Source organism: Oncorhynchus kisutch, linkage group LG11, assembly GCF_002021735.2.
Source record: "Oncorhynchus kisutch isolate 150728-3 linkage group LG11, Okis_V2, whole genome shotgun sequence".
NCBI lineage: Eukaryota > Metazoa > Chordata > Actinopteri > Salmoniformes > Salmonidae > Oncorhynchus > Oncorhynchus kisutch.
In genome coordinates, this window is record NC_034184.2 from 27,019,609 (window position 1) to 27,035,906 (window position 16,298).

General features: G+C 43.6%; 1 protein-coding gene across 1 annotated transcript; it reads left to right on the plus strand.

Annotated features, from left to right (window-relative positions):
- Positions 1–453: 453 nt before the first annotated feature.
- On the plus strand, positions 454–15,685 carry LOC109899808 (solute carrier family 22 member 7). The gene is made up of 10 exons (XM_020495363.2): positions 454–957; positions 1,080–1,183; positions 6,100–6,254; positions 6,860–7,028; positions 7,286–7,409; positions 12,410–12,519; positions 13,034–13,248; positions 13,468–13,576; positions 13,903–14,109; positions 15,281–15,685. The coding sequence occupies exons 1-10, from the start codon at positions 580–582 to the stop codon at positions 15,363–15,365; spliced, it is 1,656 nt and encodes a 551-aa protein (XP_020350952.1). The 5' UTR covers positions 454–579; the 3' UTR covers positions 15,366–15,685.
- Positions 15,686–16,298: the final 613 nt, after the last annotated feature.

The following is a 16,298-nucleotide window of genomic DNA, read 5'->3' on the forward strand; positions in this document are numbered from 1 at the left end:
CCAACTCTGCACTCACGCACTGTACAAAATATATGAACCCCCCCACCAGACACAGTAATTCTTTACAACAAAATGCACAACAAATATTCTTCAAAAACCGCTGCATCTTATGTGTGATGTTCGAATAACATTTACAAACAATTTGATATAAATTGTACATTTAAATCATCACTTGAGAGTATAAAAATCACTTTTGATGTACAGTGCTTTGCAACCAACAACCTACCGCTGGTTTGGTGCTTGTTCACTGGGACGATTCTAACTGGAACATCCCCCTCGTAAAGCAAGCTACGCAAACCAGCCAATAAGATGCCATGTTGAGTAGGTGAAGGCAAGACAAAACTAAAACCAAAAACCCATTGGCTTAACAATAAAGTGGCAAGGGGAATCACCAATATAACCCTGTTACACTGGTAAATATGTCCTTATCCTACTTTCCAACCTTTATATAACACACAGAATGAATTACCAACTGTGAGAAGAGCAGAGGACTAGAGGATTGTCTCTGCAGACAGCATTAGAGGTGGTTGCTGCTACTTTATTGAGAGGAGTTCTGGCGACTCCAACGTGCTTTTCAAAATGAAATTTGACAATGTCCTCTCAGAAATCAATGGATTTGGTAAATTCCAAACAATGATCGTCCTGATTCAGAGCCTCTCTCGCATGACCCTGCCATGTCACTTCTTACTGAATAACTTCATAGCTGCTGTGCCCTCTCACCACTGTGACCTCAGCGCTCTGGATGATGATGGTGTCTTTGGGAATCTGAGCCAGGAGCAGAGACTGACTGTCAGTATTCCAGTACAAGAAGATGGGACTCCAAGCTCCTGCAAGATGTTCCCAGAACCCCAGTTCAACCTCCTGTCCAACTCCAATGACAGTGACCTAGCTACAGTCCCCTGTCAGAATGGATGGGTATATGACAACAGCACCTTCAAATCCACTCTGGCTACAGAGGTATGTCTCTTCCTTTTCCAGCTATTTTGCTTTCTAGACGGAAAGCATTGAACATGTTGATCACGTTGCAACTGTTCTGTTGTACTCATGACACCAGGGTTATTGTTCTGATCTCTTTTAAGTGGGACCTTGTATGCGATAGAAAAGGGATGAACAAAGCGACAGCCACCATTTTCTTCATTGGAGTAATGTGTGGAGCTCCTTTATTCGGTTTCCTCAGTGACAGGTATGTATGCACCATACAGAAAGAACCCTTACTACTTCACACAAACTTGCGTATACACACCAAGGTTATTATAGTAAACGAAAACTGAAAATAAATAAAAAATAAAATTGGAAAAATAATTTAGTAAACTGAAAAAAATGTAAAACGAAAAAAACATTTGAAAAGATTAACTATACTGAAACTATTACCTATGATGCAGAAAATAACTAAAATAAAAAACATCATAAATTGTTTAGTTTTAGTTGTTTTCTTCTAAACTTTGAGCAGAAATTAAATGTTGACGTTTCAAATAGGCCTAGCTTGTACTAGCTATCAGTAGCTAACAGGGAAGAAATTTGAGGGTGTGCATGGAGCATGAATGGGGCAAGCTAGAACAGCTTGTGAAGTTGCTGGAGCCGTTCACAATCCACACTGTCCAACTGGCTGACCAGTGACTGGGCCAAGCTAGAGCAGCTTGTGAAGTTGCTTGAGCTGTTTTCAATCCACATCAACCAACTCCAAACTGACAGCCAGTGCAGTGTCTTCTTAACCTTGAGGCAGACTTGCAGTCAACTACGGTTTCAAAACAGTTGGCACAGGTCCTCCTGAAGTCACTGCGTGAGCGCTTTGCATGCATACTGAATCCTCTGGCACTTCGATCCAACCTCTGCAGCAGCTTGTCTGATGGGCCCAAGTGTGTCTGTGGCACTTCGCTCACCAGAGACAGAGACACTGATGAGGGAAGCAGAGTATTTTTTCCTTCATCAAATCAGAGAGTACAGGTGTGGAGCAGCAGGTCCGCAGGAAGATGCCAGCACAATGAGTCCAGCAAGCATGTCGACCTCAGTGCTTCATGTTTAATATTACATAAACACATGTTTAATATTACATACAAAATAACATGTCAAATGTGCCATGTCTTCATTCATCTGTTGTTTTTCCTCTCTCTATCTGACAGATAAAGGTAAAGGTACTTGATTCTCCTTACATCTACTACTAAAGTTAGAAAAGCATTGGATTGGTGGACACATGGGCAAGAAGGTTTCCTTCCACCTTATTTCTTGCACCAGTCTAGGCGCTTATCCTTTCGATCCAAGTCACATTCAGATTGATTTATAATTTAAACCTTACCTTACCAAACCTATCCAAGTCTATGGACCTGGCCCCTCACCTCATGTATTACTGCTCCCCAGTGGCAAGAAGTGACATGCCAAAGAAAACAAACTATAGGCCTACAACACATAAATGAAAATGCTCTGGATAAGAGTGTCTGCTAAATGACTAAACTGTAAATGTAAATATTAAATCACAAAACTATAATAACCTTGTTGCATACAAACAGACAATAACATATGCACTATACCCACACGTACACATGGATTTTGTGTAGAAAATATGCGGTAGTAGAGTAGGGGCCTTGGCAGCAGCTAATGGGGATCCATAATAAATACAAATACAAAAACATTCTAAAACTACTGATAATACATGAAAAAATGTCCCTTTCCTGTGGCTGGAAATAGCTGCATAGTTAAAACCATTTGTATTTGTATTTATTAAGGATCCCAATTCTCTACACCTCTGCTCTTTGTGTAATATAAAAGTTGGAAAGTAGGATAAGGACATATTTATCAGCATTGTGTTAACCATTCATTGATCCTAAGCAGAGATACAGTACCAGCTGATAAAGCAAAAGCTTGATCCCAATAAATGGGATGTTTTTCTTAATTTATTTTTAGGCAAGTACCATAAACTTTAACATTAGAGGTGCTGAAGTGATAAATCGGTAACACTTTATTTGGAAAATCCTAAATCAATGTTTAGTTTGTAGATGTTCATTAACTCTCAACACCATTTTAACCAACTATCCACTAACACTAACCCTTACTTCAAGCCTATAGACCTTACAATAATCAGGGGTCCAGCAGCATTAAGGCAGTTGTATACAATTTGAAATATTACATGACATTACATTTCATAACACTTTTCACAAGACCTTAAGTGTGTTCCCTCAAACCACTACTCTACTATCACATATCTACAATACAAAATCCATGTGTACATGTGTTTAGTGTGCGTGTCTTATCATGTGTGTGTGTGTCTGTGCCTGTGTGTGTGTCTCTTCAAAGTCCTCACTGTTCCATAAGGTGTATTTTTATATATTTAAATATGATTCTACTGCTTGCATTAGTTACATGATGTGGAATAGTGTTCTATATAGCCATGGCTCTATGTAGTACTGTGCACCTCCAATAGTCTGTTCCTGACTTGGGGATTGTGAAGAGATCTTTGGTGGCACGTCTTTTGGGGTATGAATGGGTGTCTGAGCTGTGTGCTAGTATTTTAAACAGACACCTCGGTGCATTCAGCATGTCAACACTTCTTACAAAAACAAGTTGTGATGAAGTCAATCACTCCTCCACTTTGAGCAATGAGAGATTTACATACATATTATTAATATTAGCTCTCCGTGTACATTTTAAGGGCCAGCTGTGGTGTCCTGTTTTGAGCCAATTGTAATTTTCAGAGGTCCCTATTTGTGGCACCTGACCACATGACTGAACAGTAGTCCAGGTGCTACAAACTAAAGCCTGTAGGACCTGCCTTGTTGATAGTGTTGCAAAAAGGCAGCGCTGCACTTTATTATCGACAGCTTCTCCCCATCTTAGCTACTATTGTATGTTTTGACCATGACAGTCACATCAACTTGCTCAATTTCCACAAAATGTATTAGAAAATGTAGTTGAGGTTTAGGGTTTAGTGAATGATTTGTCCCAAATGCAATGCTCTTAGTTTAAAAATATATATATTTAGGACTAACTTATTTTGCCACCCTTCTGAAACAAACTGCAGCTCTTTGTTAAGTGTTGCAGTGATTTCACTCACTGTAGCAGCTGACATGTATAGTGTTGAGTCATCCGTATACATAGACACACTGACTTTACTCAAGGCCAGTGGCATGTCATTAATAAAGATTGAAAAAAGTAAGGGGCCTAGACAGCTGCCCATTTTCCCCTCTCATGATGCCATCTATTTTGTGAAGTTCACCAGTCCCTCCTGCAGCAAAGCACCCCCACAACATGATGCTGCCACCCCTGTGCTCACGTTGGGATGGTGTTCTTCGGCTTGCAAGCCTCCCTCTTTTTCCTCCAAACATAACAATGGTCATTATGGCCAAACAGCTCTATTTTTGTTTCATTAGACCAGAGGACATTTCTCCAAAAAGTACGATCTTTGTCCCCATGTGCAATTGCAAACCATAGTCTGGCTTTTTTAGAGCAGTGGCTCTTTTTTAGAGCAGTGGTTTTGGAGCAGTGGCTTCTTATTTGCTGAGCCGCCTTTCGGGTTGTGTTGATATAGGACTCGTTTTACTGTGGATATAGATACTTTTGTACAGGTACACCTCCAATTGACTCAAATTATGTCAATTAGCCTATCAAAAGCTTTTAAAGCCATGATATAATTTTCTGGAATTTTCCAAGCTGCTTAAAGGCACAGTCAACTTAGTGTACGTCAACTTCTGACCCACTGGAATTGTGATACAGTGAATAATAAGTGAAATAATCTCTCTGTAAACAATTGTTGGAAAAATTACTTGTGTCATGCACAAAGTAGATGTCCTAACCGACTTGCCATCACTATAGTTTGTTAACAATAATTTTGTGGAGTGGTTGAAAAATGTGTTTAATGACTCCAACCTAAGTGTATGGAAACTATACAGTTGAAGTCAGAAGTTTACATACACTAAGGTTGGACAATTGTTTAAAGACAGATTATTTCACCTATAACTCACTGTATCACAATTCCAGATGTATTTGGCTAAGGTGTATGTAAACTTCAACTGTATTTTTTAGCCAGACAAGTCAATTAAGAACAAATTCTTATTTACAATGACTGCCTACTCCAGCCAAACCCTAACGACACTGGTTTTAATAATGTTTTAATACTGCCTGGAATTGAACCAGGGTCTGTAGTGAAGAGTCCAGCACTGAGATGCAGTGCCTTAGACTGCTGCGCCACTCGGGAGCCCTCTAGCAAATCGGAGAGGCAATATAATTTGCTATTATTCTCAGTAATTTTCCATCCGAGTTGTCAGACCCCGCTGGCTTGTCATTTTTGATAGACAGCAATAATTGTTCCACCTCTTCTACACTCACTTTACGGACTTCAATGCTTGTCTTTCATAATTTGATCATTTCTACTTGTATGTGTAGTGTCAGAATTTGTTGCTGGCATGTCATGCTGAAGTTTTCTAATCTTGCCAATGAACAATCATTAAAGGAATTGGCAATATCAGTGGGTTTTGTGATGAATGAGCCATCTGATTTAATGAATGATGGAGCTGAGTTTGCCTTTCTACCCAAAATGACAATTAAGGTGCTCCAAAGCTTTATATCATTCCTCTTTTCCTCTTTTAGTTTCTTCTTTTTGTTCAGTTTAGTCAGATGATTTCTCAATTTGCATTACGTTTTCCAATCGGTTGTGCAGCCAGACTTATTTGTCATTCATTTTGCCTCATCCCTCACAACCATACAATTTTTCAATTCCTCATCAATCCACAGGGATTTAACTGTTTTCACAGTAAAAAAAAATGTAAACGGGGCATGCTTATTAGTAACTGGATTAAGCAATTTCATAAATATGTCAAGTGCAGTGTCTGGTTCCTCATTACACACCATAGACCAACAAATCTTTATTTCATACAACATAGGAATCATTACAAAACTTCTTGCATGACCTCTTATGCACTATATTAGGTCCAGACTTTGGTGTTCAATTGAATCCTTTACAGAAATGAAATACTCTGATAGTGTCTAGTGTTTAATACCATATTGTTGTGTTTCACTTAGCTGCATTGTGTATAGAAATATGGCAACACTACATTATGATATACTGTACTGATAAATTGCCTTTATAATATTTTATTTTTCTCTGAACAGATTCGGCCGGAGGGCAATGCTGATGGTGGCTTACCTAGCAACTATGGTGTTTGCTTTTACCAGTGCCTTCTCAACCTCCTTTGTCATGTTTTGTATCATGAGATTTTTCACCGGAGTGACACTATCTGGAATAAGCATAATCTCCATTGTACTCAGTGAGTTAGTCCCTGATTGCTCTTTGTATTGTATCGTGTTTTACATATTAAAGTGTTATACAGGTAGCCTAGCAATTAAGAGCGTTGTGCCAGTAACTGAAAGGTCACTGGTTAAAATCCCAGAGCCGACTAAGTGAAAAATCTTGAGCAAGGCACTTAATCTTAATAGCTCCTGTAAATGCTCTTGACAAGAGTGTCTGGTAAAATGTATAATGCTATTATAGTCTCCCTCTATAAAAGGTGTTAGACCTCAAGGGAATTGATCTTGGTTCAATTTTGGGTTAAATTAAATACACTGGGATTTCATAAATTATTCATATTAAAAGGTTGATGATTGATTTAGTGATATATTGCATGACTGAATGATCTTTTCTGTTCCTGCTGTAGCTTCTATGAATATTCAACTTGTTCAACAGGAACTTTGACTGTAGAGGCACTCTGCAAATTATGTTGAGACAAATCTGAAAGTAAACACAAAAAAATGGTTGCTTGGTATCAACATCAGTTGCTTTACATTAGATGTAAGTGTTAGCATAAAAATCGGTATTTACTTTAACATTCAAATATAATTAATTCTAAACTCTCTTTCTTGGACATATCTACAGGTGTGGAATGGTTTGACATTCAACACAGGACATTTGCTGGAGTGATAGTAAGCCTGGATTGGACAGGTGGAAACATGCTGCTAGCTAGCATTGCATACTTTGTGAACGACTGGAGGTGGCTGACCATAGCAGTTACCTCGCCTCTTGTCTTGGCTGTCATTACCTGGTGGTACACAACCCATTTTACTTTGATGTTATGTGTTATACTTGGTTTGATGAGTTCAATGTTAAAACTTGTCCGGTGGTAAAACATGTAAAGGTAAAACTTGTTGAAATGTTTGTGGATGTAATGGTGAAGTCAGACCTTACTATTACTAAGGGTGTATATATATCTACTAAAAGGAAAGGTTTCTAACAACATAACATTATTATTAGAGACCATCTGGTGGCCTTGCCTGGTGTCAACAGGGATCTGTGCCATTGCAGGTGGCTTCCAGAGTCTGCTAGGTGGCTCTTAGCGAATGGAGAAAAAGAAAAAGCCCATTTCTACCTGGAGAAATGTGCCAAGATGAACAACAGATCCAAGTGTATGGCTGAGATCACACCACAGGTACATTTAATGCTCACATATGTGGTATCATGTTAGGATAGCCTTAGTCTCAACAGGGCATCTTTCAATCACAAGTCCTGCTGAGACTGAGACTGTCTGTCACGACTTCCACCGAAGTCGGGTTCCTCTCCTTGTTCAGGCAGCGTTCGGCGGTCGGCGTCGCCGGTCTTCTAGCCATCATCAATCCACTTTTCATTTTCCATTTGTTTTGTCTTGTTTTTCTACACACCTGGTTTTCATTTCCCTCATTAATTGTTATGTATTTAACCCTCTGTTCCCCCCCATGTCTTTGTGGGGAATTGTTTGTTGTAAGTGCTTGTGCACATGTTTACTGGTGCGCGATGGGTGTTGTGCCCATGTTTGTTATTCTTTATGCCGTTGGTTTTGCAATTAAACTGCTCCTGCTATTACCTAGTTCTGCTCTCCTGCGTGTGACTTCCCTGCCACCAGTTACGCACGCCTTACAGAATTCCCCACCTTGAAAATGGAGTCAGAAGGAGCAGGTATAGGGGTTGAGGAGTGCATCCAGGAGCAAGCAGCAATGATCCACCATCTCGGCACCGCCATGGACCAAGTCGTCCAAACCATGGATTGCTAGGAGAGACAGGGAGTTCATCCAGCGCCTCCACCAGCACAACCAGGGCATCCACCACTCGCCTCCCCTTCACCTGGTCCCAGTGGGATTCGTCTCGCCCTTCCCCGGGAGTATGACGGGACGGCTGCACGCTGCCAGGGTTTCCTATTGCAGCTAGATCTCTACCTGGCAACCGCTCACCCGGCTCCTTCGGGCCGTGAGAGAGTGTCCACACTCGTCTTGTGCCTCTCAGGGAAAGCCCTGGAGTGGGCCAATGCCGTGTGTGGAGAAGGAGTGGCGCTGGACCATTTCGAGGATTTCACCCGCCGTTTCCAGGCAGTCTTTGACCACCCGCCCGAGGGTAGAGCGGCGGGGGAACATCTCTACCATCTGAGGCAGGGGACGAGGAGCGCTCAGGAGTTCGCCATGGACCTTCGGACCCTGGCCACCAGCGCGGGATGGAACGACAGGGCCCTGATCGACCACTATTGCTGTAGTTTGCGCGAGGACGTCCGTCGGGAGTTGGCCTGCAGGGGCATCACCCTCACCTTTGACCAGCTGGTGGACCTGTCCATTCGGTTGGATAACCTGCTAGCTACCCACGGACGTTCAGAGCAGGGTCTGTCGGGTCCATGTAACTTTTTCTGAGTTTTCCCCACATTCCCAGCATAAGGCGCTCTTCGATTCAGGCACGGCTGGGAATTTTATAGACAGATCGTTCGCCCATAGTTTAGGGATCCCCATTGTTCCCGTGAATGTGCCCTTCCCCGTTCACACCATAGACAGTCGACCATTAGTGTCAGAGTTGATTAGGGAGGCCACCGCTCCCCTGGGCATGGTGACGCAGGGGGTTCACAAGGAGAGAATCAGTTTCTTCCTCATTGACTCTCCTGCGTTTCCCATGGTGCTAGGCCTACCCTGGTTAGCCTGTCATGACCCCACTGTTTCATGGAAACAGAGGGCTCTCACTGGGTGGTCGCGAGAGTGCTCGGGGAGATGTTTAGGGGTTTCCGATGGTGCAACTACGGTGGAAAGTCCAGACCAGGTCTCCACCGTGCGCATCCCCCCAGAATATGCCGATTTGGCTCTCACCTTCTCCAAAAAGAAGGCGACTCAATTACCACTCCATCGACAGGGGGATTGTGCGATAAATCTCCTGGTAGACGCCGCACTTCCCAGGAGTCACGTGTATCCCCTGTCACAGACGGAGACGGCGGCTATGGAAACATATGTCTCCGAATCCCTGCGTCAGGGGTACATTCGGTCCTCCACTTCACCCGCCTCCTCAAGTTTATTTTTTGTGAAGAAGAAGGAGGGAGGTCTGCGCCCGTGTTTTGACTATCGAGGTCTAAACCAGATCACTGTGAGGTACAGTTACCTGCTACCTCTCATAGCCACAGCGATTGAGTCAATGCACGGGGCGCGCTTCTTCACCAAACTAGATCTCAGGAGCGCTTACAACCGTGTCTGGGAGGGAGACGAGTGGAAGACGGCTTTCAGTACTACCTCAGGGCATTATGAGTACCTCGTCATGCCGTACGGGTTGATGAATGCTCCATCAGTCTTCCAAGCCTTTGTAGATGAGATTTTCAGAGACATGCACGGGCAGAGGTTAGTGGTATAAATTGATGACATTCTGATATACTCCGCTACATGCACCAGCATGTGTTCCTGGTGCGCAGGGTGCTTGGTCGTCTGTTGGAGCATGACCTGTACGTCAAGGCTGAGAAATGCCTGTTCTTCCAACAGTCCATCTCCTTCCTAGGTACTGCATTTCCACCTCAGGGGTGGAGATGGAGTGACCACATTTCAGCCGTGCGTAATTGGCCAACTCCCACCATGGTAAAGGAGGTGCAGCAGTTTCTAGGGTTTGCCAATTACTTGGCTACCGAAGGTTTATCCGGGGTTTTGGTCAGGTAGCGGCTCCCATTACCTCACTGCTGAAGGGGGAACCGGTACGTTTGCAGTGGTCGGCTGAGGCGGACAGGGCTTTTGGTCACCTGGGGGCTCTGTTTACCTCGGCTCCTGTGCTGGCTCATCCGGATCCCTCTTTGGCGTTCATAGTGGAGGTGGACACTCCGCCTCTGTGCCTTCTCAGCCCGGCGGAGCAAAACTATGACGTGGGGGACCGGGAGCTGTTGGCTGTTGTCAAGGCTTTGAAGGCGTGGAGACATTGGCTTGAGGGGGCTAAACACCCTTTTCTCATCTGGACTGACCACCGCAATCTGGAGTACATCTGGGCGGTGAGGAGACTGAACCCTCGCCAGGCAAGGTGGGCCATGTTTTTCACCCGTTTTGTTTTCACCCTTTCTTACAGACCATGTTCCCAGAACGTGAAGGCGGACACACTGTCCCAGCTATATGACACAAAGGAGCTGCCCATGGATCCCACCCCCATACTCCCAGCCTCCTGCCTGGTGGCGCCGGTAGTGTGGGAGCTGGACGCGGACATTGAGCAGGTGCTACATGTAGAGCCCACTCCCCTCCAGTGTCCCGCTGGGTGTCTGTAAGTTCCCATCTGCTGTCCGTGACCGGCTGATCTATTGGGCCCACACGTCTCCCTCCTCTGGTCATCCAGGCATCGGTCGGACGGTGCAATGTCTGAGTGGGAAGTACTGGTGGCCCACTTTGGCTAAGGACATGAGGGTTTATGTTTCCTCCTGCTCGGTGTGCGCCCAGTGTAAGGCTCCTAGGCACCTGCCCAGAGGTAAGCTACACCCCTTACCCATTCCACAACGGCCTTGGTCGCACCTGTCGGTGTATTTCCTTACCGGTCTTCCTCCTTCACAGGGTAACACCATGATCCTGGTCGTTGTGGACTGTTTTCTAAGTCCTGCCGTCTCCTCCCTCTGCCCGGTCTCCCTTACGGCCCTACAGACTGCGGAGGCCTTGTTTACACACGTCTTCCGACACTATGGGGTGCCTGAGGACATAGTGTCTGATCGGGGTCCCCAGTTCACTTCGAGGGTCTGGAGGGCGTTTATAGAACGTTGGGTGTCTCGATCAGCCTTACCTCAGGTTTTCACCCCGAGAGTAACGGGCAGGTGGAGAGAGTTAACCAGGATGTGGGTAGGTTTCTGAGGTCTTATTGCCAGGACCGGCCGGGGGAGTGGGCGGCGTTCGTGTCCTGGGCAGAGATGGCCCAGAACTCGCTCCGCCATTCCTCCACTAATCTCTCCCCCTTCCAGTGCGTTCTGGGGTATCAGCCAGTTCTGGCTCCTTGGCATCAGAGTCAGACCGAGGCTCCTGCGGTAGACAACTGGTTCCGGCGCGCGGAGGAGACATGGGATGCCACTCATGTTCACCTTCAGCGCGCCGTGCTGCTTTAGAAAGCCAGCGCAGACCGTCACCACAGTGAGGCCCCGGTGTTCGCACTGGGCGACCAGGTCTGGCTCTCGACCAGAAACCTGCCCCTCCGCCTGCCCTGCCGGAAGCTGGGTCTACGGTTTGTGGGGGCATTTAAAGTCCTGAGGAGACTGAACATGGTGAGTTACAGGTTACAGCTTCACCCCGATTACCGTATTAACCCCTCGTTCCATGTGTCTCTCCTCAGGCCGGTGGTGGCTGGTCTGCTACAGGAGTCTGAGGTGCGGGAGTTTCCTCCGCCCTCTCTGGACATCGAGGGGGCCACGGCGTACTCCGTTAGATCCATACTGGATTCGAGGCGTCGGGCGAGGGGCCTTCAGTACCTCGTGGACTGGGAGGGGTACGGTCTGGAGGAGAGATGCTGGGTTCCGGTGGAGGACGTGTTGGACCCTTCAATGCTGCGGGAGTTCCACCGTCTCCGTCCGGATCGCCCTGCACCTCGCCCTCCGGGTCGGCACGCTGCTGGAGCCGCGCGTCAAGGGGGGGTACTGTCACGACTTCCACCGAAGTCGGTTCCTCTCCTTGTTCCGGCGGCGTTCGGCGGTCGGCATCGCCGGTCTTCTAGCCATCGTCGATCCACTTTTCATTTTCCTTTTGTTTTTGTCATGTTTTCATACACACCTGGTTTTCATTTCCGTCATTCATTGTTGTGTATTCAACCCTCTGTTCCCCCAATGTCTTTGTGGGGAATTGTTTGTTGTAAGTGCACATGTTTACTGGTGTGCGATGGGTGTTGTACTCATGTTTGTTATTCTTTATGCTGTTGGTTTTGCAATTAAACTGCTCCGGCTATTACCTAGTTCTGCTCTCCTGTGTGTGACTTCCCTGACACCAGTTACGCACCCCTTACACTGTCCTAATATCGCCACCATACTCAGAAAATGCTGCTCATTTTAGCATGCGTGGCTTCATGACAATGGTGAAACTAATACCTTATACCAACTAATACCAGGTGAAAACCTATTCTGAGCCATCTTGGTAAGCAAATAAGATAAACCTAGAAATGCGTTGTTGGACAAAAAGTTTTGCATACAAGCATGCCTTTTTTGGTTGCCCACAGACCCTTACGAATGCAGTAAGAGTTAAAGATGAGGAGAAGAAGTACGGTTTTGTGGACCTTGTGAGAACTCCAAATATAAGGAAACTTGCCATTTGCACAGGAATACTATGGTAAGTAGGGGAAAACACTTTTGGATCTCATCAAGGTCTGATGCCATAGAATTAATCTTAAATGCCCTTAAAAGGGAAACTCCACTTAAAAACATTCTTTTAGTATTTTTTTCATTAGTCCACATCATTGGCCACATGCAAAACACATCATCACGGTAATGTAGCCAGTGACACTTTGCTTCTTGAAAGTCCAATATCTTGAAAACTTGACTGCTGACAATACAAAACATTTTGGGACTGTATCAAGACTGGACTAATGAAAATAATATATTTTTTTGAGTAGAGTTTCCCTTTAATGTTTTCTCTCCAACTTGTCTGGCTGTCAAATTTAAAGGAGCAACATGTATTATTTTAGTCATCATTTCCATTTCTTCAAGGTTCTTAAAGGACACAGAAATTGAAACGCCTATCAGCAGCCGCCACTGATTTGGCTCTAGTTGAAGGTGGAAATGTTACATGTATATCCTTTAGAAGTATTTTTTATCTTAAGTTTCTTATTTTCTTCGACCTGTAGGTATGGAGTTGCATTTACATATTACGGCATCAGCTTGAACATCACTGGGTTTGGCATGAATGTCTACTTCACACAGTTCATATATGCTGCCATCGAGTTGCCTGGAAAGATTATGGTCTATTATTTCTTGAACAAGTTTGGTCGAAAACCTGGACAGGTTGGGACACTGCTTTTGACTGGAACCTGTGTCTTCATCAACATATTTGTTCCTCAAGGTATTTGTTGGTTCCTGAAATATATTGTTAGCAAATAATAGGTTTTCACTTGACTTACGTTTTACTTACTTAACTACTTACTTACAATTTGAGTTGCTTGTGGAATGTATGCCATCGACGTAGTTTGTTTTCTTTGTGCACTTGCATTTTGAGCCCTGGGGGGTATTTTTGAGTTGTAGCCTTAGATTCACTCATCCATGTTCTCATATTTTCACTTAGGTTTGTGGGTGTTTCGTACCATCGTGGGTCTTTTTGGGAAAGGCCTGTCCGAAGCATCCTTCACAATAATGTTCCTTTATACCACTGAGCTCTACCCAACAGTAGTTCGGTGAGTGACCAATAAACTACTATATCACATAGTGTTCACTTAATGTAATCACCTGTAGTCTTGGTGTGCATTCAGTGAGGTGAAATGTCTTTCACAATGTTGCAGATAGAAATGTAACAAATAGAGCTAACACGACTCCTACTTGACAGACAATCAACTCTGTTCTACACAAAAAATGATATCTAAACGTTCTGTAATGTTGTTGCCTCATTATAACACACATTGTTGAAGTGAAGTTTCCAATTTAATTATACAGATTATCATAATTTTTTGCACAGATCTGTCCTCTTTTGAACTCTAAATTACTTCTTTGCTTGGTCCCTCAGGCAGAACGGCGTTGGCTACACCTCTTTTGTGGGTCGGCTAGGCGTGTCCATCGCTCCCCTCATCGCCCTATTGGACGTTGTGTGGGAGCTCCTCCCTGCTGTGATATATGCCTTGGTGGCTGTTGGTACCGGACTAGTGGCTTTGCTCCTCCCAGAAACACTCAATGTTCGCCTGCCAGAGTTCATCGAGGACATAGAAAAACCAAGGTAGAGCAGGAATTGTATTTGGTAATACTGTGTCTAAAGCATCTAGGTACTGTATATGATTGATTGATTATTTATTTAATTTCAGTTTCAGACACCATTTAGTGCCCAGCCCATATGGGCCTATAAGATACAATCAAGTGCTTGTGAAGAAAAGGGGAAACAAATACATTTTATAAAAATAATGCAGTTATATAATGCATTGTAAAACTTGCCATGGGCCTGATTATAAGAAATGATAAAGGCTCATGCATGCTTATAACAAGTTGTAAACATTATACCTATGCCCATGCTTTAACCAATTCTTTATAAAGGCTCACACATGCTTATAACAAGTTATAAAGCATTATAAACTGGGTGGTTCGAGCCCTGAATGCTGATTGGCTGAAAAGCTGTGGTATATCAGACCCTCTACCACAGGTATAACAAAAATGTATTTTTACTGCTCTAATTACGTTGGTAACCAGTTTATAATAGCAATAAAGCACCTCGGGGGTTTGTGGTATATTGCCAATACACCATGGTTAAGGGCTGTATCCAGGCACTCCGCATTGTGTCGTGCTTAAGAACAGCCCTTTAGCCATGGTATATTGGCAATATACCACACCCCCGTGGGGCCTTATTGCATAACTCTAAACCAGTTAGTTTGAGTCCTGGATGCTGATTGGCTGAACAGCATTTCAGCTATGTGTATATCAGACAATATACCACGGGTATGACACAGAAATACTTGTTTACTGTTCTATTTACATTGGTAACCAGTTTATATTAGCAATAAGGCACCTTGTGGGTTTGTGGTATATGGCCAATATACCACGGCTAAGGGTTGTATCCAGGCACTCCACTTCGTGTTGTGCATAAGAACAGCCCTTTGCCATGGTGTTACTACTTTGTCATGGTGTTACCAATATACAACACCCCTTGAACTTTATTGCTTAATTATACCCATGCCAATGCATAAACTGAATTTTTATGAAGGCTCATTCATGCTTATAACAAGTTATAATGCATTATATCTATGCCAAGGCTTAAACCGATTCTTTACAACGGCTCATAACAAGTCATACAGCATTATACGTATACGCTTTAAGTAAAGGTTACCCATTATTTAATCAGTATTCAGAATTGGACAAATGGCCATGTAACATCTAATTGCACCTTTCACGCTTTGCAGAGCGGAACTGGATGGAGAGAGTGGCAATCCACTGAAGCAAGCTGATGAAAACAGGAATGGAAATGGAACAGTTGAGGTTACATGAATCCACGCAGAGATCGTATTAGATTATAAAAGGATTAGTTATGTAGTTATATGTGAATCCATGTCACTCAGAGAGACAGTAGTGTTCAAGCAAGTGCATGATAGATGGACAGAGCAGAATATCTACCTAGAAGAAATATAATGGATGGACCAAAATGGATGGATGGACTATTACTTACCTGTTTATTACTTGGTGAAAGATAGATGAATTGTAGCCCATTTTTCTTACATGGTCATTATTGAATCTACTGTTTTGTTCTTCATAAATACTGGTGTTTGTGTGTCTTACTATGTGGCTTTGCAATAAATCTGTGTTCTATACATACGTTTCCTGTACTGAGTTATCCTAACAGGGTTAGAACTGGGTTCCTTAAACTCCTGTCACGAGTTGTAACTTGTATTTTGGATAATTCTGACTGTGTATTGTTATTATTTCCATGGAGTTAAATACCTTTATTGTGGTGGCACGTTCAATAGAACAAAACATTTAAAAAATGGTGATGGTTTCAGCATATCTAGCCTTCGTCTCATTCCCACTTGGGTGGGAACAAGCCTGAGTCCCAGCCTGTTGGTGCCATCATGCTGTCAAGTACTTGTCACTCATTGCCATGGTATGTTTGGCTTGACAATGAGCAATGGAGTTTGAAAAGCACAGACATCATGTTCCATTCTCTTTTTGAACTGTTCACATATTATTGAATTCCTGAAACTTTGAAATGGTGAAATATTCTTTAGTTGCTCAAGCAACTACTTGCTGTCAATGCATCACCAATTAATGTATATGAAGGCATTCTTTAACAAGCAGAAGTGGTTTATTTAATTTATTTTGCACAGTAAAAGATTGATCTGTTTCGCAAGGTTTAACTAACAATGAGACAGTTGGACCAACAGACAGACAACCTTTAGACTTGGTAAAAGATTATGAAATATTTTC